At 49.8% G+C, this 27,641-nt stretch overlaps 1 protein-coding gene across 3 annotated transcripts; it reads left to right on the top strand.

Moving 5' to 3' along the window:
* The first annotated feature begins 331 nt into the window (after positions 1–331).
* On the top strand, positions 332–25,613 carry AXIN2 (axin 2). Of its 3 annotated transcripts, none has more exons than XM_065647739.1 (11): positions 332–484; positions 1,592–2,511; positions 8,484–8,624; positions 14,046–14,148; positions 16,011–16,151; positions 16,577–17,064; positions 17,191–17,373; positions 17,658–17,876; positions 18,478–18,573; positions 19,728–19,895; positions 23,903–25,613. In XM_065647739.1, the coding sequence occupies exons 2-11, from the start codon at positions 1,688–1,690 to the stop codon at positions 24,027–24,029; spliced, it is 2,490 nt and encodes an 829-aa protein (XP_065503811.1). In that variant the 5' UTR covers positions 332–484; positions 1,592–1,687; the 3' UTR covers positions 24,030–25,613. The 3 variants fall into 3 exon arrangements, with proteins under 3 accessions (XP_065503811.1, XP_065503812.1, XP_065503810.1); XM_065647740.1 differs by lacking the exon at positions 332–484 and adding an exon at positions 711–776; XM_065647738.1 differs by lacking the exon at positions 332–484 and having other exon boundaries at positions 1,620–2,511; positions 17,194–17,373.
* The last annotated feature ends 2,028 nt before the right edge of the window (positions 25,614–27,641 follow it).

The following is a 27,641-nucleotide window of genomic DNA, read 5'->3' as shown; positions in this document are numbered from 1 at the left end:
GGGCGGAGCAAGGGGTGCTCCCCCTTCTTCTTCTTTAAATTTTTTTTTTTTTTTGGCCTGTTTTTTCGTCTTTTTTGTGTGCGTGCGAGCGCGGCGGGAGGCGCGGGGCCGCGCTACCGCCCTTGCAGGACCGCTCCGCCGGCCCCCGCTTTGATGCGCGCAGCGCTGGCGGGGAGAGCCCGGGGGGGCGGGGCGGGGCGGGGGGAGCGAGGGGGAGGAGGCGGGGGAGGGACCAGCGCTTTTGTATTTAAAATAAATAAAATAAATAACCAGGGGAGGGAGAGGAGGGAGGCGCGGATCGCAGTGGGCTCCTTCCCTCGCAGCGCCCCCCCCCCCCCTTCCCGATGCTCTCCGATGCGGTTGCACCGTCGGGGAGGAGAGGAGGAGGAGGAGGAAGGACAGCGGGGGGAGCGGGGCCAGGCTGCGCGCTGCTGGCGGCGGGGAGCGGCGGGGCCGCGGGTGCGCAGCGAGCTCCGGCTCCGCGGTGAGTGGCAACTTCGGGGGCAGCGGGGCGCGCTCCCGCCGCCTCATTTTTTTTTTTTTTTTAATACGGATTTTTCTTCTTTTTTTTTTTAGATTTTTTTTTTTTTTTTTTTGGTGCGCGCCTCGCCGTGCCCGCGCTGCGCGGGCGCGCTGCCTCCGCGGGCGCGGCCGGGATCGGCTGTTGCACAGGGCTCGGAGGCTCCAAGTCGCTTCGGACTTTTCCCCCCCCCCACCTCCCTACCCCCTCAGCTGCAGCTCCGACCTCTCCCAGCCCGTCGCCATTTCTGGAGCAGGTTTTTATTATTATTATTATTATTATCGATACTATTATTATTTTGCACGCCGATCCAGAGCCGGGAAGCGCGGCCCGCGGGGGTCGGCGCCGCACGGGGGCTGCCCCTCCCCGCCCCCCCGTGCTCCTTTCTATGGATTTTCCTCTTTCCGGAGCGGGTTTGATGGCTCCGGGGGGGGGCGGCGGGGGGCCCGGGGTGCCCCGTTGCGCCCAGGTACGGCCGTCGTGCCTTAACCCCCCCCCTTGGGTTATATTTTTTTGGGGGGGAGAGGGGGGGTCCTGCTCCAGCACCTTGTTTCCGCAGAGAAGCGCCCCAAAAAGCCCTTCTCCCGCGTTTCGGGGCGGGGGGGGAGCCGGGAGCGGCCGCCCCCGGCAGCGCGGTGCTGCTGGGGCGCGCAACGTGCGCGCTGAGGAAGGTGAGGGGAGAGCGGAGGGTCCGGGGAGGCGGGGAAGTGCCAAAATGGAAACCAGATGCCGGGGCAGGGACGCCCTGTGCTGCCGGGAGGTGTCGGGGGGGGCCACGCTGCCCACCCCTCCGTCCCCCCCTCCCCGTCCCGGCCCCGCTAAAAGTGCGCGGGGAGTTGAGCGGAGCGGAGCTGATAGTCGCGATCGGGCTGGCGATAGAGCCGCGCTCCCTCTGCCCTGCCTCTCTTTTTTTTTTTTTTTTTTTTGAACGTGAAGAGTTGAAAAGCCTGTTTACTTTTTGTCTTTGATGTTGGGAGGATCTGGTTTTGATTAGATCAATACTCCTTTTTTCTTTCCCCCCCTCCCCTTTTTTTTTTTTCTTTTTTTTTTTTCTTTTTTTTCCCTTTGCAGAGAGGAGGCTCAGAGGATCCCCTGCTGACTCCAGGCAGAGGCGCAGGCAGCAACTGGAGGAACTGGGAGCCCCTCTCCCCATCAGGCTCCGGAGCCATGAGCAGCGCCGTGGTCCTCACCCACCTCCCAGACCCCAGCAGCAGCTTCAGGGAAGACGCCCCCCGACCCCCCGTCCCAGGGGAGGAAGGAGAAGCACCATGTCTGCAACTCGGCAGCTCGTTTCTCCCCAAAAGCCAAAGCTTCAAGGCCATGCCGGTGCCTCCTGCCCCGCGGAGGAATGAGAACGGGCTCGGGGAGCCGGAAGGCAGCGCATCTCCAGACTCCCCCCTGGCCAGATGGACCAAATCTTTGCATTCCTTGTTGGGAGATCAGGATGGTGCCTATCTTTTTCGGACCTTCTTGGAAAGGGAAAAATGTGTGGATACCTTAGACTTCTGGTTTGCCTGCAATGGCTTCAGGCAGATGGACCTTAAGGATACCAAAACTTTACGAGTAGCCAAAGCTATATACAAAAGGTACATCGAGAACAACAGCATCGTCTCCAAACAGCTCAAGCCTGCTACCAAGACCTACATAAGGGATAGCATCAAGAAGCAGCAGATAGATTCTATCATGTTTGATCAGGCACAGACTGAGATTCAGACTGTGATGGAGGAAAATGCTTACCAGATGTTTTTAACTTCTGATATATACCTCGAATATGTAAGGAGTGGAGGAGAGAATCCTGCTTACATGAACAGCAATGGACTGGGGAGCTTAAAAGTTGTCTGTGGCTATCTCCCGACCTTGAATGAAGAAGAGGAATGGAGCTGTGCAGACTTTAAAAACAAAATCTTGCCTTCTGTAGTTGGACTATCCAGCAAGACGTTGAGGGTTACAGCGAATGTCAGAGCTACGGAAACGATCGAGAATGGATACAGGTAAGGGACCCCCTGGAAATCGTGCTTTGTTTTAACTTTAAGGACTTTGAGAGTGCTTTTTGGAGGCCGCTGGGGGGGTGTGCTGGGCTGGGAGCACGGCTGCTTCCCCGCACCTCCAAACACTGGAATTTGGGGGGTGTTGCCTGGGTTTGGGGATTTTTTTTTTTTCTTTCCCCCTCTGTACAGAGCAAAACAAGATACTGTGCTCTTGAGCCCTATTGGCTCTTTCAGTTCTCTTATAGATCAAAAACTTCTTAGCAACTATGTCCTCCGGACATACGTTAATTATTGGTTCAACTTTCAAACCTATTAAGAGCAGTAGTAGAGTGGATCACAGAGGCGCATGAATAATGTAACCTACTAGTTTGCCAACTCCACCATCAACCGGTGTTTAACTACGTTGGTTATGTGGGAAGCAATTGTGCGGTCATGGAGGAGGAAATGTATGCACTTATTGCATCAAACTCTGCAACTTGCACAAAATCTGCTTTAATTCTGACGGTGCATGTGTGATCTACAGCCTCTCCCATCGCGTTGGGTGTTGGTATCATGTCAAAGTCGTTCAGGATGGCTTTGAGCCAATGCATACAGGAGGATACTTAAAATTGGGTATTTAAGGTAATAGAGATATTCCAGGTGTAGAGTGATCGTAGATCTTTGGTGCTTTCCTGTAGATCTTTGGTGCTCTCCCGTTGGCTGTGTGCTCAAAGTTAAACTCGTTAAAACGTGGTTGTGTCTAACGGCAGCTGATGAGGATGTGGGGAGTGTTGCCTGGTGGCGGGGTCTCCTGCCCTTGTCTTGGGGTGCGTGTGCGTCGAACTCTTCTCTTTTGTTGGAAATGTTGGTGTGAGGGTGAAGAAAGTAAGAACTGTCTCGAAGTGAAGGGGGGGATGGGAAAGAGAGACTCTGGTGAGCAAATGATGAGTTGTATAATCCTCTGAAAATGTATTCTTTCCTCTCCCCACCCTTGCCATAAATGTGGATTGTTGAATTAGGGCTGAGAGGAGAGGGCTCTGCTGGCAGATGTGCGCTCTCCTCCGCTGGCCCAGGAGGTCGGGGTTTGGGATGGTGAGTGTTTGACATCTCGTTTACAGGAATTTCGAGAGTGTGTCTGTGATTCATGGACATCAAAGGGCGTCGGGCTTCTCCTGGGGAGGCTTTGCTGGAGCGCGTCCTGCTCTCCGGCCCTGCCGAGAGCTTCCAGCTGTGCCGGGCTCCCGGCCGGGAGGGTCCTCTGGCCCCCAGGGTGCTGTGGAGCCAGAGGCCTCTTTGGTCCCCTCCTGGAGGGGCGATGGAGGGGCCGGGTGTGGGCAGGAGGGATGCGCTTGGCCCCGGCATGGCCTCTGGGCCTCTCCTGCTGGGGGGCTATGGGGGACACTGGCTGGCAGCTGCTCTGTGGAGGACTCGGGTGTTGGGGTCCTCATCTCGTGCCTCAGTGTTACGGTCTGAGCATCTGCTGTTCTCCAGAACCTGGTTTGAACTGCTGCCCTTCGCTTGCTTTCCAGGAGGGGGATGTTTGATGCTTTTATCTCTCAGCCTTTGTTGGTGTTCAGTGCTGGAAGGGCTTGGCTGTAATGTTCTACCAGAGCTGCAGGCCCTGCTAAAAACCCACGTGTGCCTTGTCCAGGAGAGCTCTCGCAGAACGGTGGCTGCTTGCCTGATTAGTGCTGGGCTTTTTTCCTTTTCTTTTTCTTTTTTCTCCCTTTTCTTTTTCGTCCAGGGATTAATGCAGCTTGCTCCTCACATGTCAGATCTACCCTCCTAGGACATTAGGTGGTGCATTTTGCTTTGATCACCTTCTGTTGAATTTCCAGGAGCTTTTGCTCTCCATGGGGCCAAGAGATCTCAATGCAAAGAGAGGGAGGTCAAGCTGAGCTGCTTCTCAGTTCCCCCCTGAGCTATCCATTTGTGAAGCCACTTGTGCGTGCATGTGCTGGAAGCTGATGAGCATATGGATGGGTTATCTCTCATCACTCAGCATTTAGGATTGCGTTTAGGATTGGAACTGAAGCTTGCACAAAGTCTTTCCTGGTGAGTGGCCAAACCACACCTCCCTCCTCCTGTGTGTGATGGAATTAAAGAATTTCTGCTCAGTGTGTGATGGTTTTGAAGCGCTGTGCAGGCTCCTGCCGTTTGCTTCGGTGGGTTTCAATGTGATTATACCAGTGAGAGCCGGGAGCACTGGGCTGAGCACACCTGATACTGGGAGCAGAGCAATCTTGGGCCAGCCTGGTGTTTGGATGGGAGACCACCTGGAAATCCCAGGGCACGGAGTCGTGGCCAAAAACACAGCAGACGGGAGACCACAGAAACCGTGCGAGTTGAAAGACTTTGGCCCCAGCATCGGTGACGGACAGGAACAGGAGAAGTCCAGTGAAAACACGGTGCTTGCGCCTGGCTGCAGAACAGGCAGATGCACGCGAGCTGCCGCTTGTATATTTGGAGCCCTAACACAGGGAGTATTTTAAATGTAGAACCTCCCTCTCGTCCTTCAAAGCGACTCCCCTCCCCTCGAGGTTGTGGTGTGGTTAAAACCTGCCTCCCCACGCCGCGCTGGACCTGGCCCCACGCTCCAGGAATTCCAGCTATTATTTATACACGCTGCTAAATTTATCACGCGTGAGTCTGCGCTACGCAGAGGGCGCTTCTCCCTTTGCCGTGCTGCCGCCGGGCATGGGTTTTGTTGGGTCCAAGGTGGACTCACCTGTCTCCCAGTTTTCTGTGCCATCGGCGGGGCTGCCCGGTGGCCTCTGCCCCTTGAACGGGCCTGCCGGTGGCCAAGCTATTGGAACCAAGTTTGGCTCCAATTATCAAAGTAAATGATGCCATTGTAAAGCTATGCTCAAAGCAGTGTTCTACAATTAGAGCATGGAAGCTGTGATTAACATACTTTTGTTAAAATATACCTTTTATTTTTTATTTTCTTCCCAGGTTTGGGCATGCGTTATTTTCCCCACCCCCCCTTTTATCCTTAAACCCATGATTGCCCAGTGATGTTTGTCCCAGGAAAATACTTAATGAGATTCAGTTTTGCCTCAAAATGCTCCTTGTAGATTTTCTTCTCTTTCCGTATAAATCTGTGGTTTGAACTGCCAGAGTGCTTTTATTTCTAAGAAACAGAGTTTGACAATAAAAAGAACCCAAAACAACCCACACTCTGAAATTGCACCCTCATAACGGGATACAACCAAGAGCCCCTGAAATTTTCATGGCATTATAATAACTCTGATATGCCCATTGCCCAACATAGCACGTAGAGAGTTACATGCTGTGTGTCATCGCATCAAGATAAGAATAGGCTGAGAAACATCAGACATTCTCCTTGAAGCTCCAGAGCAACTGCTACCTGACAGCTGAAAACACTTTGCATATTGAGTTTGGAGCTGGGGTGTGTGTTTGTGTGCGCAGTGTCCGCGGCTGGAGACCACTGCTTTCCACTGGAATTTAAAACCCTCCCAGGCAACTTGATGCATCTGGGTGCAATTACTGTAGTAAGGTGGTCAAATAAAAAAAAAAAAAAATTAAACATAGTGAAACAGCCCCCATTGGTTTTCTTAAAGGATGTGGGACAATGTGTTGGTGGTGAAGTGTGGGGGGTTACTTTAAAAATATGTAAACTTTGGAGATTTTTTTTGTCGTCTGTGAGGTGTTGCTAAGTGGATCAGTGCTGCATTCTATTACTGATGGGAAAACGAGTTAGTTCTGGCCACTTTCTCTAATTGTATCTTTCCAAACGCTGTGTTTGGACACACCTCCTCTCCCTGTGCTGTGTTCATACAGATCTGCCTCCGCCCCAGCCTCTCCAGCAGTCACATCTGCTGGAAGAACACAGCAAAACAGCCGGTCTGGATCCAACCAGGGATGACACAGGCACCTCCCAGCAAGGTGCTCGTCCTGTGCTGGGGAGCATCCTGCATCCCTGAGCCCCAGGGAGCATCCTGAGCCCCAGGGAGCATCCTGCATCCCTGAGCCCCATGGAGCATCCTCAGCCCCAGGGAGCAGCCTGCATCCCTGGGCCCCAGGGAGCATTCTGCACCCCTGAGCCTCAGAGAGCATCCTGCATCGCTGAGCCCCATGGAGCATCCTTGAGCCCCATGGTCCTTGGGTGTCCTCTCAAGACCTGAGATGGTGTCAGATCACATAGTTCTAAGAGCTGTGTCCCTTGCACAGCTGACCCAAAAGCCCACCGAGGACCTAGGGAGGGTTGCTTGGACTGCACATCCCCCTGAATCTGAGTAGAAGTCTGCATGGTTTTTAGAGGAACTCTCTTTGTAGTAGTAGGATAGCTTAGCTGTCACCCACATGTGGAATTAATTTATCTTTGAAGATTTAACTTCTTTCCTGTGGCATTCCTTACTATCTCTTTTTTTTTTTTCTTCTTCCCATATATATATTTTTTAACATCTTGATCTCCCCATCAGAAATGCCTTGGCCTCCTTTGGAAAGGAATGCAGCCCCGGCTGGGCTGAATACCTGTCTGCAGCCAGCCCCGCGCCTCTCATACCAGAGAGGCCCATCTTCCCCACCATGCTTCCCCCTCCTTTTTTTTTTTTTTTTCTTTTTCCTTTTTATTATTATTTTTTTTTTTAACGTAAGCCTTTGTGGAGGCTCCTGTTTTCGGTGCAGGAATGCGCGGGGGCGCGGGGTGCGTGGTTGGGAGGGGTGGAGAGTGGGGCGGTGGGAGGATGTTGCTGCTCACTTAAACCCAGCTGGTCCCCTCCGACCCCCACGTGGGGGCAGGGAGGTGAAAAGCCCATTAAAAAAAACCTGCCGAGCCTGCTGGCACATTCCTTAGGCCCCCAAGTCCTGGGTAAGTGGCCCTAATTATTAAAATCAGCAGTCCTTATCAGATGACAAGGCCTTTTGCTTTGATATACAAAGGCAGAAGCTTAACAACCCCATCTTCCCCTGGAAGAGGAACAAAATGGGCACCTTGACGTGGGGCTTTCAAACCTCCCTGGATAATCCCCTTATCGCCTGCCCAAGATATGTATATTGATCCTGGCTGGGAAGTTGGAGTAATGGGAGGTGGTGGGGAGGGGGATGCCCAGGTCCTGTCCCCCGAAGGTCCCCCTCTCCGTGTGGTGACCCTGCCATGGTGACCCCGGCGTGGTGACCCCGCCACGCTCCGTCACAGCCCGTGTCACCGCCCATGAATTTCTCACGCGACCACTCTTGGGTACTCAACTCGAACATCCAGGCTGGGCTTTGGGTTTGCTTCTCCAAGCGAAGCCAATGGTGTTGGTATTGGTAACCCACGTGCCTGTTCATACAACCTGCTGCTCCTGTCCTCGCATCCCCCATCCTCCTCTTCCCCACCCAGCTCTGCACAAAACTACAAGTAGAACAAGGAGCAGGTTCTCCTAAAAACTGGGCCTTCTTATTGCGTGTTTTTATACTGTCAGGAAGGTGACACCTATCTTTGGGAGGCCAAGCCCAAGAGAGCAGATTTCGTCCCCGTCCGTGCCTCCTGACGTGGGGTGGTCCTGCTCCAGCAGTCCCAGGCAGTTCTCTTGTTTCAGGCAGCGCAGATACCGTAACTTGTATTCCCAAAGGGGCCCTAACTCCTGTCCTCAGAGCAGACTTAAGCATTTATTAGCTGGCGCCTCAATGGCTTTCAGCGGGACTTGGGCTATGAACTTCTTCATCTTCTGCCTGCTGGCCTCAGCAGTGCAGCGTCAAGCTTTAAGGACCAAGTTTTTGAAGGTATCCAAGTATGTAGAGGTGCTTCCTGCAGTCTTTTAAAGTGTGCTTCCGATGTTAAAAGCAACATCTTTAAAGTTGGACTTTGGGTGTGTTTAGACAGAGTGTGTCCTGGTTGCTGCTGGTCTGAGCGATGGATGGCTGGTTGCTTCTAAAGAGGTTGAGCAGCCAATGTGCATGGTTCCCATAAGGAGAGCCCTACCATGAAACTTGAGTACTTTTCTCTAGCCTAAGACTGGTAACCGGATTCCTGTTTTGCTTGTCTGTAGGTCCTTCAAGAGGAACGACCCCGTTAACCCATACCATGTGAATTCTGGCTATGTTTTTGCCCCAGCGACCAGCGCAAACGATAGTGAAATATCTAGTGATGCCCTGACGGACGACTCCATGTCAATGACGGACAGCAGCGTGTAAGTACTTGGTGTCGGACGGGTCCTTTTGGGACGCGCTGTGAATCAGCTGTGCCAATGCATGTAGGGCTTATGGGGGTGATGGGTCTGGGGTCATCACCAGCATCTGCTCGCCGGTGATTCGGGGCCACTGAAACGGAGGTTTGCGCCCAAACTGAGAGGTGTAGCAGGGCACGGTCGCCTCGCTCTTTGTGTCGCCGGTAGTATCAGATGGAGTAAAATGATGAGTCCTTCTATTGCCGTTCTGCAGCTGAGCAAACGTGTTTTCCCCTATGCTAATGGTGCCGCCTGACTAACCCAAGGAGCGAATCTCCCTGAGCTTTTGTCTTAAGGCCAGGCTTCCTTAACTGGTTATCAGTCATCAAAGAGGAGATTACTTCCTGTAGGAAGTACTTTCTGTAATTAAAGTTTGTCATTAATGTCAGAATGTACATTAATAGGGCCAGTGACCTGAAGGGGCAAATAGCTGCTCATCTGGTGTTGCTGGGACAGTCTTCAAAGAGCCCTTAGAATGGAGCTGCGTGGAGCAGGTCTGGGTGTTTCAGGAGCACAGGGATGAGAGATGATGCTGTGGCTGAGCCCAGGAAATCCAGGATCTGCCTTTTCCTCCTGACTCTGCTGAGAAGTGTGCAACTGGGAGAACTCCTTTGACCATTCTTCCTGGGTTTGCTTTCCCCAGCAGGAGAGAAATGGTGCTTTTGTGTCTGTAGAGGAGACAGCAAGACTCACTTAGTGCTCTTAAGGACCATTTTCTTCAATTGGGCAGAAGGCAGATGTTGCTGTTTGTGTTTCATGATCTTCATTTAAGTACAAGTGCTCTAGGAAAGCCCACCTGCAAACCGTGTTCTGCATTCCTGGTCTTCTCATAAGCGAAACTTCTCCAGTGTCTTTGTCAGACATGTGCAGTGATTACTGTGTACTCCTCGGAGGGGTTTGCATGCTGGGTTTTTAAAGTCAATGTGCGTGATGATGCACAATGGAAAACAGGATTTACCAAAAATCCTTGATGAGTAAAGAAAAGCTCTTTTTTTTTTTTTTTTAAATGCACATGTGTGTTTCGAACTGATATTATGGAAAAAAATAGTTTGTTGTCCCACCAGATTCCCTTATTGAACAATATTGGCATTAAATAAAAGAGCTGAATCATAGGGTGACTTCTTTATTTCTTCTTACTGGCTCTGGTTGTATGTGATCATGTGTCAACAGAGCATTCATTGGGTTAGTCATTTCTGGACCAGTGTAGGGTCACTTGGGATTCACAGGGCTAGGATTATACCCTCTCTTCACAGCAATGCCAATTGTAGGCCTTATACAGATGAGAGCACTGAGTGAGAAATAAAGTGCATGGTGGATGAAAGGCTTAACTGAATCGCTTTCAGCCCATTGTTAGTCCAGGGGAGCTTAGCGGGGATGAGAGGGCAGCAGCCTGCTTTGAAATTTGCTTGAACAAGTGAATAGGAGCTCCCCATAAAGCCGCGCGTGAAAGGAGCCTGCCTGTTTTTTCCTGCCGTAACAATGGCCCGAGCAGGCTGTGAGAGTTTGGGGAAGCTTGGCTGATTAAACTGCCCGCAGCTCCAGGTTGGGGGGCGGCGGGGAGGGCCGGGGGGAGGAGGACGGAGGAATATTTCCAGCTGCAGAGCCGGTCCCCTGGGCATCCCCGCGGCCACGCTCCATCCGCGGGGCCGGGAGCGGGCGGGCACGCCGGGCGTTTTTGGAAACGGGAGGGAGAAATTGGCACTTTGGAAGGCTGGGCTTAAAGTTAAGGCCGATGTAAAACTTCCTCTGCAGAGGCGAAGGGCCGCTGCCAAGATTGCAGTGGAACATTAGGGACTCGCAGCCGCTCCTGGCACCTGGTGCTGCAGGTTGCGGTGGTGCTGGGCGGGTGTTGGGGGCACAAAGCCTGGGGGGCTCCTCTGCCTGCAAGGTTTTATTTGACCCCCCTTCGATAGAGCACCCGGGTTTATTCTGTTTCGTCAGCGCGAATGCAAATTAGTTCTTTTGGCTTATGTTGGTATCAACTGAAGAGGAAGAACTTGTTCTGGAAGAGTCTGTCAGACATAGCAGCAAAGTGAGGGGGTTTTTTAATATAAATCTAAATCTGAACTGTACTGGAATTAGGAGAGATCTCCAAATAATGCACAATCTGCCTTTTTTTTTTTGGTATTATAGATGCCAGCGATCAGTCTGTCCATATATATTTTGTAATAGCCACAAAGCATCATGCAAATTTATATTTCAATTTCTTGATTGGGTGGGGGGGAGGGGAAAGGGGATTTTTTTTTTTTTTTATTTGCTTATATCTTATTTATGGATTTACTTTGGACACTGGGGAATGCTGCTGAGCAAACTTCAAATATTACCTTATCTTACAAACCAGGCTTTTGATGTTGGCAAGATCAGAGGCTTGTTTCAGAGCCGTTGCCAAATGAAGATGGGAGTGAATGCATATGCGCATGAGTCTGATATTTCAAAGCAGCAGTAAAACTACATTCAGGTTAGGTCAGGCACATCTGAGTCAAAAGGCTAAGATAATTGGCTCAGCTTAAATGGCAACTGACTGGGTAGAAGACTTCAAACTAGTGTTTCCCCCAGAAACAGATTGGCTTAGCCCCAGCCTGGTTAGCTGAAATGTTTATAATTAAACTCTACTATTTAGTACCTAAACTCTGTAGCTCTTCAGCTCGCAGCTTTTAGTAGCCAAGAAAGTGAGTGCAAATGTTGGCTGCTGGAGCAAGAGGAGAGGTGGCACCTGGAGAGCTGGGACTAACCGTGTCCTGCCCCAAAACCTCTGCCCAAGCTCAGCCTTTTCATTTCAAAGACATTTTCTCCTGGTTGGAGGGGTTTCTTTCAGTATCAAGGTTTCCCCTGCCCCCCAGATCTCTTGCTGTACTGAGCCTGGCTTCAGCTCCATCCATCGGTCCCTCCAGCAGTTGGGGATCACCCGTTGGTCACCCCTTCAGCCCTGGCATTGTCCCTTTTCCCCCTGTTCTATATGGGTTTAGCCAGCTCTCATCGAAGTGCCTGTAAAGTCCCTCCCCCGTTCCCCAGGCTGACTTCCCCAAGGCAGCCTGCCTGTCCTAGTGAAATTTTTTTTTTTTAGATATTTTTTTTTAATTCTACGTGTTGTTGCAAGTTGTAAAGCTGCTCTGACAAGGCAGGGCTGTAGGCGCAGGGAGCAGGGGGTTTGGTGCGGGGCTCTCTGGTGCAACCGGAGGAGTTTTAGGGGAAGGAGCAGCCTTTGTACCGACCTGAACGGGGGTAAATCTCGAATAACGTGAGGAGTCACCCTGCCTGTGAATGGCATGAGTCCCTGCTTCATCACCTATCCCAGGACTGGCCCTTTGGGCAGGATGGTCCCCCCGGAGCTGGGAGCACAGGGACACCCCATGAGGAGATGTCCTCCCAGCTCGGTGGCCCCAGCAGAAAGGTTGGGGACAGCATTTTGTGCTCAGAGACCTGGAGAGAGCTGGGGAGCTCGGGAAGGCTGTGGGGCTGCCTGGTGTCCCGTGGTTGTGTCCTCAGGTGCCTCATGTGGAACCCACAGACCTTCAGCTGCTTCCCTGCTCTTCCCCATCCGGCCTCTCATGCTGCCATCGGCAGAGGACACCTCCTCTTTAATTGAATTTGTTAACAGGATTAGTCCCCTATGTGTGCATGCGTGGAACGTGCTCATGCTGGCATTTTACTCACCTTTAAAATGCCCGCTTTTCTTATTACTCCCTGTATTGAAGGTCTTCTCTAAGAGACCCTTATCTCAGTAAGCATCCATGAACAAACGTTTCTCCAAAGGTACAGATGATTTGGTTTTCACCTTATATTTGCTTTTCCCCTGTCCTTCCCCAAAGCCGAGCCATGCCACGTGCCCCAAGCCCTGTTGCCCCGTGGGTTTGTGCAGCAGAAATGCATAGTGGCCACCAGTGGCTGCGGTCGGTGGCCATGGCCGGCTGCGACGGCCGTCGTGTGCCAGGACACTTCCCCGGAATGGGCTCCAGAGCCGCATCTTGTGCAACGGGGACATTAGGGCTTGTAATGTGTATTCATGGACCAAGTCTGGAAGAGGCTGATACTCATCTTGTGGCATCAAGGACTCTCTCTGTGGTCCCAGCGTGCTCTCTTTTATTCTTGAGATTTTTCCAAATTTTTTTAAGATGAAATTGTTCTGGTCCTTCATTCCGGGCTTTGCAGCTTAATCTCGCTTGTGAAACCAGTTTGGTGGCAACTGAACGCTTTGGCCAAGATCTTCACAAAGGCCTGCGATGGCGTGCTTCAAACATCGAGCGTGCAGCGATGGCATCTAGTCACCCTCCTCAGGAGAAGGGACCTGTGGTCTCAGGGAAGGTGTTCCATTGCGCCTTGTCTCCGGCTGCGTGTCCAGAACACGTCGGCGTGTCTCCACCGCCACCATGGCCGCGGGAGGTGGCACGTGAGGTCACGGTGCCATGTTGGCTCCTCTGGCAGCAGCGCGGGGCCACCGCTGTCTGCTCAGCCTCCCTGGGCAGGAGCTATTTTCTCCGCTCGGGAGATGAGTCAGGTGTGGGGGCAGGTGGATGAAAGGGATGGGACCGGAGATCAAGGTTTTTCAGTCAGTCTGAGGGAAGAGGTGGAATTAGACATTCAGGATCTCCAGGCATGCTCTTCCAGCTGTCCCCGCTGTCTGTAGAAGGCTCTTTAATCTTAACTGAGGTAATTTTTTTGTGTGGCTGGATGAAAACAGCCCATGTTGCCCCGAGCGGGCTGTGCGGGGGGCTGTGCCCACCGCTGCTCCTCGCTTGGTCTCTTCTTGTGGCTTCCTGGCCATGGCCCAACATGGCCGAGGGGAGCAACGTCGTGCCCGGAGGTTACGGTCCGGCATTGCTCCTGCCTCGCGGTGACGTGCCTGTGCCGGCCGGCCTCAGGGCAGGAGAAACATCGCGGATCTTATGTAGGGCTGGAGATGAGGAGCAGCCTTTTGGTGGCCATCCATCTTCAGCCTCTTGCTTCTTCTGTCCGCGGTGCCAACACCCCATGGGGTGTTTCACAGCTGGAGGAAAGTTGTGGTCTCAGAGAGCGTAATTTGGTGGTGAAAAAGTAACGAAAACAAAGGGCAGAAGCAGAAACCCAGGATTGGAAGGGCCTTTCTGTAAGAATTCTCAAAAGTGAAGCTGATGGGATCTTTGGCTGTCTTCCCGTGCGGAGTTGCCTTCAGCTCGCTTTTCAGCTTTTGCTTGATTACTGCACAACCTTGTAGATGGTGACACAGGCCCTTCCCAAGCTGCCAGATGTTTGAGGCTTCTCCTTCCTTCAGGTGATGTCCAGAGGGCTCAGCACCTCTGGGAACATGTGCCCATGGCATTTCTTGGGTGGTTTCGGAGGTGATGGAGAAGCGTCTTGGTTAGATCACGGGCAGATCCCCCGTTGATGGTGACCTCTCTTTGTGTCCAGAGATGGGATCCCCCCGTACAGAATTGGGAGCAAGAAGCAGCTCCAGCGGGAGATGCATCGGAGCGTCAAGGCCAACGGTCAAGTTTCTCTACCTCATTTTCCGGTAAGTTCAGGTGGGATCTGCAGGGTTTGGGTCGGCCATGGGAAACGCTAAGACTGGGAATGGGCACAAGTGGAGGGGAGGAGAGCATTTCCACCCCTACGTGATGCCAGAGCAGAGGTGCTGCCTGGTGTTGGGCAGGAGCCATCTCCTCTCAGCATCCTTGCAAAAACCTGCTTTTGTACAGTCACATTTTGGCCCTTCCCTGAAAGCCAGGTGCTAATTGGGGCTTTTCAGTGGCAACGAATTTGTCCTCCTGGTCTAAATCCAAGCAGAGATGACCCAGTTGGGTCTGGCCACCACCCTGACACCTTTGCCGGTGCCGAGCAGACCGGGGCTTGGCCTCGTGTGTCACCAGCCTTGGGAAGCACATGGTCTGTGGGCTGGTGGGAAGCGGGATCTCCAAAAAGAGGCGTTTGCAGCAGGTACGTGTCTTGCTTTGAGGGGATCCGATTCACGGCCTTGCCGTGCTCTCAAAAATTAACTCGCTGACTTGCTAATTCAGTTGACTTGCAGACTCCCGATTCCTGCAGCGAATAAACTGTTTACACAGACAAGTATAAACTTATCTTGTCTTGAGATTAATATGCTAAAATTCCTCTTTCTGCTGTCTTAAGCAGCAAGAAATCATAGATGATATTTCTGGTGGGGAGCGGGGGGTGGTTTATGTGTTTTTTCTTTTTAGTATTTTTTTCCCCTTCCTCCATAAAGAAAGTTCTATAGCCCGAGCTTGTAAATTAGATTATTTTGTCCCAGGGCGTGCAAATCGACTTTCTCTGTAAGGCAGTGCTTTGATCAGGGACTGAATAGAGCCAGCTTGTGTAAGAGTGACAATTTCCAGCAGAGTGGCCTTTTTCTACCCTCACATCATTTCTGGAGCTAAGTGGTTGCCGGAGAGAGGCCCCACCTCATCTGGTGGGTAGTATGTGAAAGAGTTGGCAGTTCAGCTTTCTGCTTTCAGGGGGGAAAAAAAAAAGGGAGAGAGAGGGAGAGTGGGGGCGAGGAGTGGGGTGCATGGGGGTGGCAGGAGGGAGGGCAGTCAGGTGGGTGGTTTCTTTTTCCTCCTTTTTTTTTTTTTTTCCCGTTTTCCTGCCATGTTTGCTTCTTTTGGCAGAAATTTGTGTTTTGCCTTTTTATATTCTGCACTTGATTTGGAGATGTTCCCTTTTTCCCTTGATAGATCTGCTTGAGGCAGCCAAGCTCAGCAGTGTAGCACCGCTAGCCTGCAGCAGCTTTCTTCATTTTCTGTACAAAGAGATGGAGGGGGGGGGAAGAGATCTAGGACACTGTTGAGACAACACTACCTCAAAGGTGCCCAGTGTGTAGCCGGGAAATAAATTACCAGCACTTCTCTGATCTGCAACCGTTTGACTTCTTTTTTTTTTTTTTTTTTCCTTCTTTCCCTTTTTCTCCCCCATCTTATTTTTTCTAATTTCCAACTCCTTTCTGTTTATACTCACTTTATTCCTTGAGTTAAAGTCTCTCCCTCCCACCTCAGAGGTTTTTTTTGGTAGTGCTTTTTTTTTTTTTTTTTTTTTTTTGATGTTTGACAACAGCCTTTGAAGATTTTCTACTTCAGAGTAGCTACTGATGGGCTGGTTGTACTACAGAGAGAACAAGCGGGGTTCCTCAGAGTGCGACCAACTGCTCCTGCCGAAGGCAAACGCTGGTGGGGAGGATGTCACTCCATGAGGCCACAGCACTAGCTCATAAAAATCCAGAGCAGACCATGCCTAGTTGCGGTCGTCTTTTCATCCAAACATGGAGACACAACAAGCGTAGCGGGGCCGGCGATGCTGCTCCGGCTAAGCACCCCGTGCCGCCCGCTAAACATGCCTTGTACCTTGTGTCCCCGCTCCTTGTAGAGGACCCACCGTCTTCCCAAGGAGATGACCCCGGTGGAGCCGGCCGCCTTTGCTGCGGAGCTCATTTCCCGGCTGGAGAAGCTGAAGCAGGAGCAGGAAACCATGGACAGTCTGGAGGAGAGGCTGCAGCAGATCAAGGAGGTAGGAGGATTAACCCTTGCGGGGACAGGCAGAGCGTGCTGCCTGTGCTGTATGTGCTGCCCGTGCTGCCTGAGCTACCTGTGCTGCCCGTGCTGCATGTGCTGTCCTTGCTGCCCGTGCTGCCTGAGCTGCGTGTGCTGCCCATGCTGCTCATGCTGTATGTGCTGCACATGCTACCCGTGCTACCTGTGCTGCTCGTGCTGCATGTGCTGCCCGTGGTGTATGTGCTGCCCGTGCTACCTGTGCTGCTCATGCTGTATGTGGTGCTCGTGCTGCACGTGCTGCCTGTGCTGCCCGGCTTTGCGAGGGGTAGGAGGGGGCTGTATCTTTTGTTCACACTGCAGTTTGTGTGCCCATGGCGGGACATCCTGCTGCACACCTCCCTGTCCCCTTGCATTGATTCCTTCTCATCACTTGGCTGGCAGGATGAGGAGAAGGAAGGCTTGGAGCTCCCCGCCAGCCTGCAGAGCAGTCGGGAGATGGCGAACCCCCAGCACCCGCTCTCCCTCCTCCCTTCTGGCAGCTATGAGGAGGATCCCCAGGCCATCCTGGACGAGCATCTCTCCCGCGTGCTGAAGACCCCCGGCTGCCAGTCGCCCGGCATGGGCCGGCACAGCCCCCGCGCCCGCTCCCCCGACCGCCTGCCCATGGGCAAGCTGCAGCCCGGCGCGGCCTCGCCGATGGCGTGCGCCTTGGTGGGCAAGGGCTTCATCACCAAGCAGACCACCAAGCACGTCCACCACCACTACATCCACCACCACACCGTGCCCAAGACCAAGGAGCAGATCGAAGTGGAGGCAGCACAGCGGGCGCAGTGTTGCTGCCTGGCGGGCGGCGACTACTACTGCTACCCCAAGTGCAAGGGCCACCCGAAAAGCACGGACCCGCCTCTCCCTCCCCTGGAGCCCTTTGGGTAAGTCACAACCATCTCTCTCCATTGCACCACCCCAAACCACCGCCCCATCATCCCCTGGACATGGGGCTGGTTGGGACAGCACAGGGGGTTAATGGTGGGCTCCTGTCCCCTTCTCACCATCAGCAGGACGGGGACGCTGCCGAAAAGGCCGGGCAGAGGAGCGGAGAGCGTCGCCGTGCCGGCCGGGGACGGGGGGCTGCCCAGCCCCGGTGGGGTGCAGCTCCCGGGGGGCGAGGCGGACCGGGCACAGAACGTCTGGCAGTGGATGCTGGAGAGCGAGAGACAAAATAAGCACAAGCCCCACAGGTAAATATGCAGCTGTCTACAGCAATATCGCTCCCGGTAAATATTTATATATTACATGGGCTGTCTATTTTTACAATCGCTAAAAACAAATGAGACTCTTTGCTCCTCCGGTTTAATATAAAAGCTGTTCCGCAGAACCAGAAAAACCACAAAAATGTCATGTTTTTGGCAATAAACCTCCTTTCATGTTATGACAGACTTTTGAGAGGGAGCGAGCAGAATAGGAGCTGCTATTAAAGTCATATTTTCCAGCTTTTCTAACCCGACTTCTTCCCCTCCCCAAGCACACAAAGCACAAAGAAGGCCTACAGCTCCGACTTCGCCAAGGGGGCCCCCGGCCGCCACCACCCCTGGGGGAGCGGCAGCCACCCCCGCGGGGTGCAGCCCGCGCACCCCTTCGTGCAGGACCCCGCCATGCCCCCGCTCACCCCCCCCAACACGCTGGCGCAGCTGGAGGAAGCGTGTCGCCGCCTGGCCGAGGTCTCCAAACCCCAGAAGCAACGGTAACGGCGGCGGGAGGGGTGGTCCCGGTCCGCTTTGGGGGCTAGGGGGGCAGCCAGGGGTCGGGGAGGTTTGCTGGGTGCTGGTGGTGCTCATCATCAGCCAGCGCTTGGGCTGATGAGGTGAGGAGGTGGGTGAAGGTGGTGGACGTGTCCTCCTCGTCCAGGTAGAGGGTTGGCCATGGGGCCACGGGGATGTGTGACGCGCAGCTTGGCCAAGCCCCAGGGATGAGCCTCCGTGTTCCAGCCCCACCCTACCCCCGCACAAATAGTTTGAATCCTCTAGACTATTACTTCCACTCTTTTGATGGCTGTAATTTGCCCGTTTTTCCTCTGGGACGGACTCCAGCTACATACCAAGTGGAGAATTGGACTGGTTATCGTTCATTTGGGTATGGAAGGATAAATTAGCCCACAGCATTTTTAATTCTCCCTTTGATTGTTTACAACATGTGAGGGTTGATACAAAGAGCAAACTTAACGACCCACAGGAGACTTCAATTAAGAAGATTGTATTTCAACAATTTTTTTTAAAGGTTTTTTTTCCTCCTTTTTTTCTTTTCCCCTCCTTCTCCCCCACTTGCCCTCCCGCTCTCCACTTCAGATGTTCAACCTCAAATCAGCAGAGGGATCGAAACCACTCCGCTGTCGTTCAGGGGGGAAACACCCCTTTCTGCAATGCAATTCTAGCAACAGAAGAGTGAGTATTGCACGTGTGGAAAAGGATTGGGAAATATATATGTATATAATAATTATATTTTCATTAAATGTATGGTGCTTTGAAAAGAGGGGAAATTCTTATATCTGAAATTTCATCTTTCAAACGTTCTTCTTAAAGAAAGAACAAAACATTTTCAAATCTTGTCTCTGGCTCTTTTTAACTTGCATTCCTGTAAAGTGGACAAAGATTGGATTAGTCTAATTACAGGATGGTTCTTTTAACAAGAAATCTGCTACAGAGAGGTCTAAAATGGCCTAAATAATTAAAGTTTTCTTTCTTACCCTCTTCATCTTAAGCAATGAGTAATGTTTGAAGTCCAGACTGAGCCACCTGACTGGAGCCTTTCATTTTTAATTGGTTGACCTTAAGTCCACCAGCTGTCTTTGCTAGCAGCTTTTTTTCTGAAGCCACTCTACAAAGACTTAGAACAAATTAGGAAGACTAAATTACTGCGGACTAACACTTTGTGACCTTTTGACATGCCAAGTGTACATTGCCTCAGAAGCAGTTGTAGATTTGGCTGCATGGCATTCACTAGAGCCTTGCCATTTTGTTGGGTAATATTATTTTAATTATTCTTTAAGAAGGGTTTCTTAGTGCAAATGACAAGATCCAGTTAGTGTTACCCTCACTGGGGAAAATCAGATTACCTGTGTGCTTCAGGTGAAGAATCTGGCCATGGTTTTGCTTTGTGAGCTGTTGGTGGTTGCAGGTGGTTTTGTGCATGAAGGAGAAAGCTTGGCAGGTGCTTTGCACGAAGGCAGATGAAACGAGCCTTTTGAAATCAGAGCTGTGCAATCCTTGGGCTTGCTAGGTCGAGGTCAGCCCATGGTGAGCCCTACAGATGCTCACCTGGCCCGTGGTCCTGCTCCGATGCCTCAGCAAGGATCTGCGCTCCATCCCTCGGTTCTCCCACCCATAAAACAGGACGAGGTCTCTGCCACAAAGCGCTGTGCAAACACAGCATGACAAATTCCCCGCGAGCACAGGAATATCTGACTTTTAGGGTCACACCCAGGATATTTCTGACCAGTGCTACGTGTGGCAGAAACGCTGTCAGACTGAGCGAGGTGAAACGGCTTGTTCTCAAGTGGAAAATTAGAGGGTTTTGTGTGTGTTTTTTTGTTTTTCAGTCACAAAGAGCCAAAGAAACTGCCAGTTGTTCACACCTCTCAGTCTACTGAGCTGGTTGTCACCTATTTTTTTTGCGGAGAAGAAATTCCCTACAGGAGGATGTTAAAGGCCCAGAGCCTGACACTTGGGCACTTTAAAGAACAGCTGAGCAAAAAGGGAAATTACAGGTAAGAGCCTGTGATTTGTTTGTTCTTTAGTATATTCTAATAAGTCAAAAGAATCAGCAGATACTTTGCAGATCTTCCCGCAATGACACGTTTATATCACTTTTCAGAGGCTGTAGATCTTATTCTCTTCCCACTCAAACCAAGAGCAACTTGGTGATGGAGAAGGGGGCCCCGGGGTTCAGCTTGGCTGCGGGGCCACCTCCTCTCCACCTCCCTCCCCAGCCTTCTCCCCTCATTGCATAAAGATGTAGACTGGGCGGCTTCGTCCTCCAACCCTTGTCCAAAAACCATCAATACCAGGAAAAGCTGGGATGGCCTTTTGGCAAAGGCATGGAGCGGTGGGGTTCAGTTTCCCAAGTGGGCTCAACATTCATCTTGGTGCTGGCCTCTTGCTTTGCTTACTCATTTAATTTTTTTAATTTTTTTTTTTCTCTTTTTTTGCAATGGTGTGGTCAGGGAATGGTTGGGATGGTGCATCTGAGTGGATGTGTAGCTGAGACGCAACGAGCTCTCTTTTCGTTAGGGAAATACCTCTGCCCTGCAGGGAAGGCTCCACCAGTGATACCCAGTTCTTCCTCACAACCACCAACAAAAACCCTGCCTGTCTGGTTTCCAGGGCCCAGCTCCCAGTTTAACCAGTTTGCCACTTCCTCTGCTTTGCTAGTTCCCATGGTAGTAGCTTCACATTGGCTATTTTGGCTGCACTTTCCCAGCAGATCTGAGCACTAGTGAGATCACCTGTTGGCCACGTCTCCTGTGGGGTGAACAGGAGAGGGAAGGTCCAGCTTTAAGTGTTGAATTTGCATTGAATTTGGTCCTTCAAAGAGCCAGGAGTCCTGCCCTGTACTGGCAGCCTCAGATTTGACCTCCAAATTTGGGTTTGGTTCAAGGACTTTCCAGCTGGTGCTCCATCAGCGACCTACCTGTAAGCTTTGGGAAGCCCACCTGTGCAGATCAGAGGCAGGTCACCCAAGGGTGGGTGATGCTGAGCTGGGGTCTGAAATACCACCAATCCTTCCCCAAAACCATCTTTGCAGCCCACCCAGCTGCCATCAGATGGCAGCAACCTGCAAGTCCACCCAAGCTGGGCCACCTCCAGGAGAGGTTCCTGGGCTTCTCGCACCCTTGGGCCAGGAGAGGGGCTGGAAAATGGCACCTTATGCTCCTCCTCTGGCTGATGCAGCCTCCTGCCCCAGTTGCAGACCAGTTTCCTTGGCCTCACCACTGGTGTGCTGCTGCTCCAGTGACTCTATAGTCCCTGCTCGGAAAAAAAAAAAAAAAATTCCTTTTTTTTCATTTGTTTTCTGTGACATTTTTCGTGTGATGCCCAAGCACAGGAATAGGCTCCTAAAAACCTCTGTGGCCTGAAAGTCCCTCCAGGTGCAATTATTTGTGCCTTGTCAGACTGTAATTACTTTAGAAAATGTTTTTAAGTGACTGACAAGGATGAAACAACGTTTTGCTTAGATCTCACCCCTTTACACCTGGGTAAAGACAATACAGAAATTTATAAAAGGAACTTGGGTACGTGCCCAGTATTTTATCTTGCACAGACACAAGGTGAAACTAATTACACAAATGTGTGTACCTCCAGGGAATCATTTTGATCTAAGCTTTGACTTTTGGCTGGACTTTGAGGGAAACTGCAGATGACCTTCAGGGAACAGGGCCGCAGTGCCCGGAGTAGCGCGCGTGTTATGGGGAGGCACTAACTAGGCCGCTTTGGTCACATCTGGCATTGATTTCTTTTTAAGGCACATTTAATAAGCATGTCTTTGAAGCCGTTGCCTTTCATTTAATGCACAAAGACATGCAGAAATGCTCCGCTCTCCAAATTCTTTATTGATTGGATCAGTTTGCGAGGCGGGTACCTCGGGCTCCCGTGATGCCAGAGCCGTGCGGCCGTGGGGCGGCCGCTGGGAAATCGCCGCTTTGCTTTCCTTCCCCTCCCCCCCAAAAAAAAAAAAGGAATTAAGCAGTGATTTAATACTGATGGTGTTAACAAAAAACAAACATACATGCACAAAAAAACTGGGTGGTGTCGGGTAATCTGAAGATGGCAGCGGTTTAAAACAGAGCTGTAACGCCAGGCCTGCTTGCCTCGATTGGTGCCAGATGTCCCAAAAAATAAAAAAATACAAAATAAAAAAAAGGAGCAAAGCTTGCCACATAAAATATGTTTCAATGGAAAGCCCATTTCTGAGCAAATAAGAGCAGAGTGACTTGTTTGAAGATGTTTGGGGAAGGACTTTTTTTTTTGCTTTGCCTCCTTTTTTTCCCCTCTTTTTTCTGTGTGAAATAAGGTTGTAATTATGCAAAAGGTCATAGAGTGTTTTCTCAAATAATTTTTGTAAACACAGCCAGCGCTTGGGCTTGTGGAGGAAGTTATTGGGAAGAGCGGCTGTTATCTGGAGAGGGGTGGAGAAAGGAAAAGGGAAGAGAAAGTTCTTTGTAATTCATTCAAACTTCCCTGGGGTTTTTTTGGTTTTGTTTCGAGGCTGCCGGCCTGGGGAATTGTGGCCTTGACCTGCAGCATGAATTTGGTGGGAGTTGGGCCACTGACTTCAGTGAGCGCAGGACTTAAATAAGATGTTTTTCCTTGCTGAGCCATTAAAGATACAACATGTGTCAATTCAGCTTGGAATAACTTTACAAAAATAAATCCTAACCATACCTTGACTAAATGGAGTTGGTTTCATCTCTTTGACTAAAAAGCCAGCTTTTATCCCCTTAGCAAAATAATTTTAATGTACCCTAAAAATAAATAGATCTGCAAGCTGTTGTTAAAATGTGTAACAGAACAGTCACAAAAAAAAAAAAAAAATCAAATTCTAGGACTCTGCTGTGGCTCTTTTAGTTTTAATAGTAAAAGTGCGCTTAATTTGATCTCCTTTACTATCCTGAAAAAAAATAATAACTGCAAAACCCTTTCCCCTGACAAACATCTGCCAACCCCAGTTGTCTGGAAACTACAGGGGAGGGGTGTGGGAGAGTTTTTTGAGGGATTTTTTTAGATTTTTTTCTTCGGGAATCCATCCGATGAGGGTTTTTCCGTCCCTGGCCATGGGATGGCAAAGCACTTTTCCGAGGAGGTGTGCGGCGGCAGACGGACAGGCTCCCTAAATGCTACCCCTCTGAATGGAAGCCCTTCATTTGTGCATATGCAATTAAGCAGCCTTGGAAGGAAGAAAGCTCCAAACGGGATAAAAGGAACCTTTAATCAAGAAGCTGAACGGTCTAATTCAGGATAATAGAGGGGTCCTCGCTGTTTGACACGGGAGGGGTGGGGGTGCTTTTTTGTCCCCGGGAGCGTTGGCTTCGTGATCTGACGACCCGGAGCAAAAGAGCAGGAGCGGGGACGCTGCTGCCCAGCCTCCCGTGGCACATCGCTCCGAACCGTCGGGACGCAAACCCGGGAGTTTCTGTCACTTAAAATGGAGATGTGAATTAGGCATTTGCTTGTTTCCAATGTGAGGCTCCCAGGTGGTGGGTTTTTTGCTTCCCAGTTTCAGCTTTTGCGTTGCAGGAAGCCGGGATGGTTTTCTTTTAATCCATCCATATGCCTAAAAAGCCTCTCCTTTTAATAACAGTTGCTAATTTTAATGTTGGGCTTCAGCTCTGAAACAAGAAAACACATGAAAGAAGGTGGGGAGAGAGGGGAACCTTAAGAATGCTTTGCTTTGAAATGCTGTTTATTCAGTTTTTAAATAAGATATTTGACCAGAAATCACCATGCTTTCTAATTTTCTTTACGGCTGAGGATCTCCACTGCCAATGTGTATAATTTGCTCGCTGTTGTCAGCGCTGAGGAGGGTGCACAGCCCCACTCACTCCATCCCTTCGCTGCCCTGGGGATGCTCTCACATTGCTGGACCTGAAGTTTTCCTGGTCACGCTGAAGGAGCATCCTGGGATAGAGACTGGAAACGTTGCGGCTGAAAGAACTGCCAGAGCATCCTTCACTTTGCCTTTTGATTTTTAAGTGTGTTTTAATTCTCCTTACCACAGATACTACTTCAAAAAGGCAAGCGACGAGTTCGACTGCGGCGCGGTGTTTGAAGAGGTTTGGGAAGACGAAACCATCCTGCCCATGTACGACGGAAGGATTCTCGGGAAAGTAGAAAGGATCGATTGACGGCGTCTGTGTTTCTTAAAAAAAAAAAGTTAAGCTAGAAAGGTCTTTGGACACACAACAGTAGTGATGACAAGAAAATAGCAAAACTGAAGGAAAGTTTTGAACCAATGAAGAAAAATAGTGAAGTCTATGAAGACTTTGCTGAGTTAGCCTTAGAGGAAAAAAATGGCATTTATTATTCATGAGTTGGGTACTGAGATGATAAAAACCCTGAACTATTTATTAAAAACATGACCACTGTTGGCTATTGGAGATGCAGACCGTGTTTGAGAGACTTCCATACATAATATATGATTTCCTGGGGATCTGAAATCTATGGACTAAGAGAAACTGTGTATAGCTTACCTTAACATTAATCCTTATTGATATTTATTGAACAGTCTGTTTTCCCTTAAATCCAGTTTTTGGATATGCTGCTTTAACAATGGAGAAGAGAGGGGCTGGGAAGTGGGGTGATGGGAGGAAGGATTATTTTATTTTTTTATATTGTTCCCACTATTGAAAATCAAGGAGTTTGGCTATGAGCACATTTGTGGTTTTGTTGGGGTTTTTTTTTAAGGGGGAGGAGGGAAGTGGTGACTTTTTGCCCAGTATTCCTCCAAGTGAAGATAAAACTTTTCTAAAGAAATAATAATAATTAAAAAAAAAAAAAGCCGAAATAAAAATACTGTCCTACCACTCATCTAGAGACCGGTGCATTTTAATCTATGCTGCTCTAATTTGAAATAAAGGTCTTAAGCGTTAAATACGTTAGATGCAATAGAACAACAGCAACTTGTTATTTTGTCCATGGATTTCTGCGGTGTGAGGTTTTTGCTTTGCTGCTGTCGGGGGCGACGGCCCCACGCGCGAGGCCTGGGAGAGCTGCAGAAACAGCCGCTGAGCTCCCGTTTCTGTAGTTATCACACCAAAATGGCACATTGCAAAAGCCAGGTTAAAAAAAAAAAAGAAAAAAAAAAATTTAAAAAAAAAAGTATGTATTCCACATAGCTAATTTTTGTTTAGCCATTCTACATCAACGTTGGCACAACTCGTATTTCAAGGACGTGTATCTGCGCCGGGCCGTGTTTCCAGGTGCGCGTGGTGATGCGTTGTGTGGTGGGTTTGCTTGGGTTGTGGGGTTCTTTCTTTTTGGCCTTAACCTTCCCGAGACCCACATGGGGCCGTGGGGGCCGCGGGCGAAGGCTCCTCACAGAGCTGGGGGTGTGCGTGTGTCGGGACCTTGCATTTCTACAGTCGGGGTTTGTGTTGATTAAGTTAATCTGTGCATTCTGTTTGCCATTGCTACTTTGTATATAAGTCTGTATATATTGTAGAAAAAAAGAAGAATGTATGGTGAAAATATTAATACACTATCTCTAGTGTTTTTAAAATTTAATCAGTACAGTACCTGTGCCTGCATGGAGTTACGAGACCATGCGTCGCCCTATATTCAGGGTTCAAGCTTTCCCTTGTTTGTTTAAGGGGTTTATGTATAAATATATTTTATGCCTTTTATTACAAGTCCTGTACTCATGACTTTTGCCATGGCATTTTGTTCTACTTATACTGTAAATTATGCATTATAAAGAGTTTCATTTAAAAAAAAAATTACTTGGTACAATAATTATTGTAATTAAGAGATGTAGCCTTTATTAAAATTTTATATTTTTCAAATTAATATTTTCTGACTATTTTTTTTTCCACCCTTAATGGCTAAAAAGGTTGTTTTTTTTTTTTTTCTCATGTGTGCTGGTAGATGGAGATGGTAGCTGAGCTATTCCTGCTGGGAAGCAGTTGCAATCCAAGTAGGCAAGGCCAGGGCTGGGGCTGCCCTTGGATGATTAAATCATTTACAGCTCCTTCACGTACTTCAGTGACAAATTTAGCCTCGACTGCATGGCCAAGCCCACCTGGTGGGGCGAGACCGGGCTGGTCGAGGAGCCAGGATTTGCTCCATGCGAGGATGATGAGGCCAGGGTGGGATGTCCAAAGGGACGTGGGGGTGTCCAAAGGGACGTGGTGGTCCCAGTGCTGGAGCTCTGCAAAGCACCCTAAGGTGCTGGAAGGTGGTCACAGCCTTCCCCAGGTGCGAATGAGCTGGGACTGCTCACCTGCATCACCTGCCGGAGCAAAACCCAGCTTTGTAAAGCCCTGGCTAAGGTGGCCACGTTGGCCAAGTTTGGGTGGTACTCGGTGGAAGTGGCTGAGCAGGACGAGCGCTGGAAGCTCAGACCCTGCACCTTCCCTCTCACTGCTGGTCATGCTACAAGACCTATTTCATAGCTAAATGAGCTTCATTTGTCCCCGAGGGGAGCTGCCCGTTCCAGGGGTGGGTTTGTCTCCCAGAGTAACCCTGGGAAGGCAATTGTGGAGCAGCTTTTGGTCTGTCCTGTTGGCAACCAAAGCCAACCTCTTTTCTTCTGCTAGACCAATGGCACCAACTATCTTTTTTTTTTCCTCTCTCTCTCCACCTTTTTTTTCATTCTATGAGGTTTTAAATTATCTGGGTTATTTTGTGTGTGTGAGAAGACTTCATTTAAAACATCAGTAAAACTTCTATGAAAGGGCTCAACTTCACACCGAGTACACAGAGCTCAGGACTGAATCCTGCAGTTCAAGGGAGCTGCAGGCAGTTTTACACATTTAAATGGATGGAGGCTTGTTTTAAAAAAACCATCTGAAGTTCATGGGGTTCATCTTAATTGATAAGCTGGACATAACGGATGGGTGTAGGGAGACTTCCACAACATAAGGGAAGAAAGATTTTTTTTTCCCCTCTCTCTTTTTTTAGTCTACCATCAAAGGTTGGGAACTTAGCACTACATCGTAGTATTATTTTTCTTCTGCTATTAAAATGAATCACACTGTGCCTAATTCTTCTTGGGAAGATGAATGTGTTTGAGGCAGCTTGAAGCCATTCAGTGCCTCACAAGCCTTTGCATCTTTCTATCAATGTTCCAAAATACTCACCTCTGTTTTTTGGATGTCTGTAGAAACAAAATATAAAATGGCTTCAAATACATGGCAGGCTGTTTAGTGGAGATGAAAGGGTATTTGAATAGTCTTTTAAAAATGAATGAAAAGTGAATACTCTCTTCTGTTTCAATTATAAGTGGGACGTGGAGCTCGTTAGACACCACCTTAATATGTGACACTGAAAATGTTCACCTACCTTCAGCATTTGAGAAACATTTTGTTTTTTAGCTTGTCTCGGGATGAAGATCATGATTACAGGTCTGGCTTGTCAGCTGCTAAATGGAGAGGCAGCGTGGGAAACTTCTACTGTTACAGCTTCAAAAGTTCAACATCCAACCTTTTTTTTTTTAATGGTACAGATGATGGGGAAGAAGCAAGACCCTTATTTTGACCCAAATGTGTGTGATTTTTAATTTTTTTTTTTTTAGTTTAGCTTAAGTTTATAAGGTTTAACAAAAGCCATAAAAACTCATGCTGAAAAAAAAAAAAAAAGAAAAGTGCCTTCAGAGCCACTTGGAGCATTATGGTACCTGTGGAAATGTCTCGGGGTTTGGGTCCTTCCAGAGAAAGGACAGTGACAGCAAGATCCTGCTCTGCAAAAGCAAACCCGAGCAGGGCTCGAGCGCTGTAGGAACGACGGCCTGAGCGAGCTCC

Source organism: Caloenas nicobarica, chromosome 18, assembly GCF_036013445.1.
Source record: "Caloenas nicobarica isolate bCalNic1 chromosome 18, bCalNic1.hap1, whole genome shotgun sequence".
NCBI lineage: Eukaryota > Metazoa > Chordata > Aves > Columbiformes > Columbidae > Caloenas > Caloenas nicobarica.
Note: the sequence above shows the minus strand (reverse complement) of the source record. Positions and strands in the feature narration are given on the sequence as shown.